The sequence below is a fragment of the Gymnoscopelus microlampas genome (genome assembly GCF_963454915.1).
Source record: "Gymnoscopelus microlampas genome assembly, chromosome: 12".
Lineage (NCBI taxonomy): Eukaryota > Metazoa > Chordata > Actinopteri > Myctophiformes > Myctophidae > Gymnoscopelus > Gymnoscopelus microlampas.
This window is the reverse complement of record NC_139949.1, coordinates 29,142,525-29,148,077: the sequence shown is the minus strand read 5'-3', so window position 1 is coordinate 29,148,077 and position 5,553 is coordinate 29,142,525. Positions and strand designations below refer to the sequence as shown.

The window sequence follows — 5,553 nt, the reverse complement described above, 5'->3', positions numbered from 1 at the left end:
AGACACGGACAGCACTTTCGGAAACATTTCCTAAGAGGTCAAAGGGATTTTCTTCTGCAGCCACCAGCAACACTCAAGCTAAACTTCCAGCATGTCCGAGAGGCGCATCCCCTTCACTCTGCTCCGCACACCAAGCTGGGACCCGTTCCGCGACTGGCATCAGGGCAGCCGCCTCTTTGACCAGACCTTCGGTATGCCAGCTCTGATGGAGGACTTCCACAGCTTCCCCAGCACCCACTGGCCGGGGTACATGCGTCCCTCCGCCTTGGCCCCTGACATGAGCATGATGAACATGATGCCACAGACTTCCATGATGCCACAGACTCCCATGATGACACAGACCCCTATGATGCCCCAGAACCCCATGATGCCCCAGAGCCCCATGATGACCCAGAGCCCCATGATGCCCCAGAGCCCCATGATGCCCCAGAGCTCCATGATGCCCCAGAGCTCCATGATGCCCCAGAGCCCCATGATGGGCCCCAGTGCTATGATGGGCCCCAGCGCTATGATGGCTGCCCAGAACCAGCTGATGGCCCAGAACCAGCTGATGGCCCAGCAGGCCCGCGCCCTCGGCCGCCAGATGAGCACTGGCGTGTCGGAGATCAAGCAGACCCAGGACAGCTGGAAGGTCAGCCTAGACGTCAACCACTTCTCTCCTGAGGAGTTGGTAGTCAAGACCAAGGATGGCGTGGTGGAAATCACTGGTGAGCCCTCAGTTCTCATTCTGACTGCAACACACTAGACAGCTTCAGTTTCAATGCATGACTCTCTAATAATGGCCTCTTGATCTGCATTATAGTCTACGAATATGTTTCCACTCAAAGCATTTCTTTGAATGTCCAAAATATGACCAAATACACAAAAGCAGCTATGTAACGGTACATACATGTTTCGAGCTTGGTCCAAAACACTGCGACATACTTCAGTCAATACATAATGTTCCTTTAGTATTGCCAGGCTTCTCCGAGTGTGTCAGAGACATTGCTAGCAGCAACATTAAAAAGACAAGGAAGCATTTAAAGCAAGGCACAAGGAAGGTATTACCACACAATGACATCATCTCAAGGTAACAATAGAGTCCCCCGCCCCTATCAAAACAGGACTGGACCAGACTTGACCTAGGAAGGGAGTGATTAGTAATGAAAAGTTTTGCAGTACATGTACACATTTACTGAAAAAGGTTTCATTCAGTAAACTGTGAGAACAATACCCAAACAACGTCTTTCACATATCGGTCGACTGGACAAAATTATTTGTTTTTATTTTCACATCCAGAATAAGGATTTGATACAAAAACTACACAAATTAGCACATAACCGAGAGCAGAGGGTATGTGCATTGTTGTATGGTGAGAGAAGCGCCTGTCTGGTTTGGGGAGGGGCGGTATTTAACACTCCCAGGGGAATGGGAGGTGGGATACATGGTGGTCCCCCACCCATATTAGAGTCTTCCCAGATTTGTGATACAGTCAAACGATTACATTCAGAGACTAGTACAGATATGACTTGCAGCGCTGTATAGGAGAAAGTAAACATAAGGCCCAAACAGTACTCTGTCTCCAGCACCCCTCCTCTCTCTGCCTTTCACACTTTCTCTCTCTAACATTTTAGTGCCTACTCTTAAGTAATGGATTTAGAAGTGACTCACCCAGTCTAGTGATACTTTAAATGGACTGCTGTTTCTTATCCAGACCAGTTCCATATATCATCCTCTCTGCTGACAGATTAACTCTGGTGGAGGACAGTAGAGAAAGATAAAACATGTCCAAGAGGCCCTACTCCATTTATACATTGTATACCGGTATCTCATGTCAGTGCCAGACATAAATGTGCAGACATAAATCCTGACTTTTATTTTAACTCTGAACTCTGAGTCAAATAAACATTCAGATTGTGATCTGCATGCTGCACAGCGGACCCATATTTGTTAGAGACAGGATTATTATACAATACTTGGCCACTTGTCTGGAGAGCATATTTTCAACTAATAGCCCTTATGTAGTGGTTGAAAAGAGGTTTGCTCATGCCTGTCTGACACACAGTGGTGCATCTTGTTGAAAGGAGGACAGGTCCCTTAAGAAAATGGCCTTTATCTGCCTGTTGTGAAAATGAACATACAATGTTATGCAGTGTGAGAATGAGGGTAGTATTTCATCACAAGTGCCATGTTTTTGTGTGTCTTTAGGAAACTAATGTGAGATAGACAGGGTCTGACTACCGGTGACCTTCGGGTGTGAACTATTTCTAGAAACTATATTGGTACTAGACCTCTCCAGGATAGGACTTGGTATTGAATTTCGATACTTTCTTGGCATCAAACTGAAAACATCGATATTAAGGGGTATTGAAACCTAAGGGGTATCGAAACTATTTGCATTGTTGTTGTTTTTGTTTTTGTTTTACATTTATGTCCTGTGTTTGAATTCAGATGTTTTTGTTGGTGCAGTAAGACGAGTTCAAGTTTATTTTCATCTTGCTGTAAACATCAGCCAGGAGCAGGCTTGTCTGTGTTGATTCATCTGAAGAACTATTGAGTCAAGCCTTGCCTTAGTATGAAGCAACTCTATGTTTTTGCCCTGGAAATTATCGTATTTATTTATTCTACATTTATTTCATTTGTTTGTACTCTTGTACTCATTTTTTGTTGGGTCAGCAAGAAGATCAGACAACTTCAAGTTGTGTTAAGTGTAGTTAAATACAGTAGACTTTATTCATACTGTAACTGTAATTTAAAACCGCTTCGTAATTAAGGTGTAATGTAGAAGTATCGAATCAGTATTGATAACAAAGATTTTTGAACGATACTCAGCCCTACTCCAGGATATTGTAAATTCACGTGTCAGACAGCTTCAAAGAGGTATCACCACCATAATGTGTAAATTCCCCCAAGCCATGCCAACATGCATTCTGTCTCAAAGGAATCTGGCAACTGTACACAACAAAATCTCATATCCTATGTATCCTATGTTTTATTTCAAGCTGTGAATCGTATTGATTTGTATAATCTAGTATTATTTATTTATTGCAATACATTTGACCAATTTATAAAATGTCTTGTGCCAATGGTATGGTGTGCTATTACAGTGCATCACATGTCCCTATTTCATGTCCCTGTTTCATTATCCATGGAGTCAGAGTCTGTTTTCTGTGTCCACATAGGTAAACATGAGGAGAGGAAGGATGAACATGGCTTTGTATCTAGATGCTTTACCAGGAAATACACGTGAGTAGATGTCCTTCTTCTTCGTCTTCTTATTTTTCTTCTTCTCCTTCTATTTCTTCTTCTTCTTCTTCTTTTTTGCATCAACAAAATAAGGATGTGAATGAGATGTACTGTAAATTAGAGGAAACTGAGAAATAATTAAATGATGTTAAAATAATATTTAAAACTGGTCAAAACTAAAGTAATGGTAATGATTCCATAACAATGTAGTATACTTAACAAAATAAAAATAAAACACATTTTCAACCATATTTTCATATAATTGGTACTCACTAATGCTCATAATAAGGTGGCACCATTTCCGTCTGGTAGGCTATAGACAGTTAGGAAACCTGCCTACCAATGACATCATCGACAGGGTCCAAGCTGATGGAAACTACAGCTGTTCTCTGCCTGAAAAGTTAGCTGAAATAGAAGCAATCTGAGACACAGACTGAAATGGTAATTGGTCCTATTAGTTATAGGACCAATTATATGAAGATGAAGGTGAAGTGGTCCTTTAATGCCAGTAAATTGATCAACTTTGCCTTTTTCATGGTGGCTTCACAGCAGCTCTTCTTGATGGAATTAAATTTCTCAGGCTTTCTCAGGCTCTTTGGCTTGGCTGCTGTGAGTGTCTTTAGTGTAGAATTGGTCAGGCCTGTCTGAGTGTCACACTCTGAAAAACAGCTGCAGCCTCCAGTCTCTGAGTCTTGCTTCACAGGACTCTGCTGCCATCCTGGGGCCATAGAATCCAATGAGAGCTGCCAGTATTGAGCTTGTGTGGCATGAAGGGTTTATGTTAGTAGCACACTAGCATGTTGTTATTAGCCATTTTATCAGTGGTGGAAAAAGTACTCAAATGTTTTACTTAAGTAAAAGTATCAATACTGCAATGTAGAAGTACTCTGTACTCTGTTAAGTAAAAGTCTGGGATTAAAAATGTACTTTAGTAAAAGTACAAAAGTATTGGTATCAAAATGTACTTAAAGTACCAAAAGTAAAAGTACTAAAATGTTTGAAAATAGCAGATCTACAAGCTCACAACGTGCCGTGTTGCGACATGTTGTGAGCTTGTAGATCAGCTATTTTCAAATAGCCTAGGTATAAAATAGGGATACAGTGGTTCATGTATGTTTTATAATGTAATGTATTTATATCTGCAAAGTAACAAGTAACTAAAGTTTTCAAATGATTGAGGTGGGGGAAAAGTACAATATTTGCCTCTGAGATGTAGTGGAGTAGAAGTAAAAGTTGATTGAAAATTGGAAATACTCAAGTAAAGTACAAATACCCCAAAATTGTACTTATGTACAGTACTTGCGTAAACGTACTTTGTTACTTTACACCACTGCATTTTATAGCACAAGAAACACTGACTAGATGATCTAGATTAAGATTATCAACACGCTGTTCTCGAAATATCCAGTGCAGTCATTAGTAGTGCTTATTAATCTGAATGATGTTGTATCCCTCACGTTCAGACTCCCCACTACTGCTGACGTGGAGAAGGTGATCTCCAGCCTATCCCCTGAAGGAGTGCTGACTGTGGAGGCTCCTTTGAACAAATTCGCTATCGAGGCCTCCGAGATCTCCATCCCTGTAACAATGGCCGGCAAATCTGATGTGGTGACGTCGGAAGAAATGCATTGAAGTCTCTCCATGTTACAATGCACACATGCCTTCAGACGCACCTACAAAAACACATGACTGATTATAGATAGCCTATCTACAGGTGGCTTCATGGTATCACTACCAGTACCACAGATGATTGCTTCCAGTCATAAAGATGACATGTCCATAATGTCAAGACCATTGAGAGAAAGATGAGGGAGGACACCCCATGTGTGCAAAAACCCTGTCTTTGCACACATTTTAATTATACTTTTTATTTGAATCTAGAACATCTCCATTCCCCACCCACAACTCTCCCCCCTCTTTCTCTTCTCTCTTCTCTCTCTCTCTCTCTCTCACACACACACACACACACACACACACACACACACACACACACACACACACACACACACACACACACACACACACACACACACACACACACACACACACACACACTCATTCATTCCAAAAAGTGCTTGCTTCAGCACATGTCCCCTCTCCTGACACACTACAAACAACAGCAAGGGGAACCACAGAAGGACTGATATAATATCAAATGCTGAAGAACCAATGTACCGGGAGAGGATACACCCACATCACCCTCTTTGTCTGGCTGTAGACAAAGAGAAGTCCCTATTGCCTCTTAGAACTGGGGAAAATGCATATTTTCATCCCAAGTTTCATTTGGAAATGTCATTAATTCAAACAGAATAAAGAAGAATTAATTCA

At 41.6% G+C, this 5,553-nt stretch overlaps 1 protein-coding gene across 1 annotated transcript; it reads left to right on the top strand.

The window, feature by feature from the left end:
• On the top strand, positions 1 to 5,553 carry hspb1 (heat shock protein, alpha-crystallin-related, 1). Its single transcript, XM_084074440.1, has 3 exons — positions 1 to 707; positions 3,162 to 3,225; positions 4,689 to 5,553. Exons 1-3 carry the CDS (start codon positions 92 to 94, stop codon positions 4,855 to 4,857), a joined length of 849 nt encoding a protein of 282 aa, XP_083930566.1. The 5' UTR covers positions 1 to 91; the 3' UTR covers positions 4,858 to 5,553.

What these genes read in the sequence shown, in the direction of transcription:
- hspb1 (XM_084074440.1), top strand. Translation starts at nt 92, where the DNA reads ATGTCCGAGAGGCGCATCCCCTTCACTCTGCTCCGCACACCAAGCTGG. An exon ending in TGGCGTGGTGGAAATCACTG is followed by an intron (nt 708 to 3,161) that starts GTGAGCCCTCAG and finishes GTGTCCACATAG; the next exon opens with GTAAACATGAGGAGAGGAAG. An exon ending in TGCTTTACCAGGAAATACAC is followed by an intron (nt 3,226 to 4,688) that starts GTGAGTAGATGT and finishes CCTCACGTTCAG; the next exon opens with ACTCCCCACTACTGCTGACG.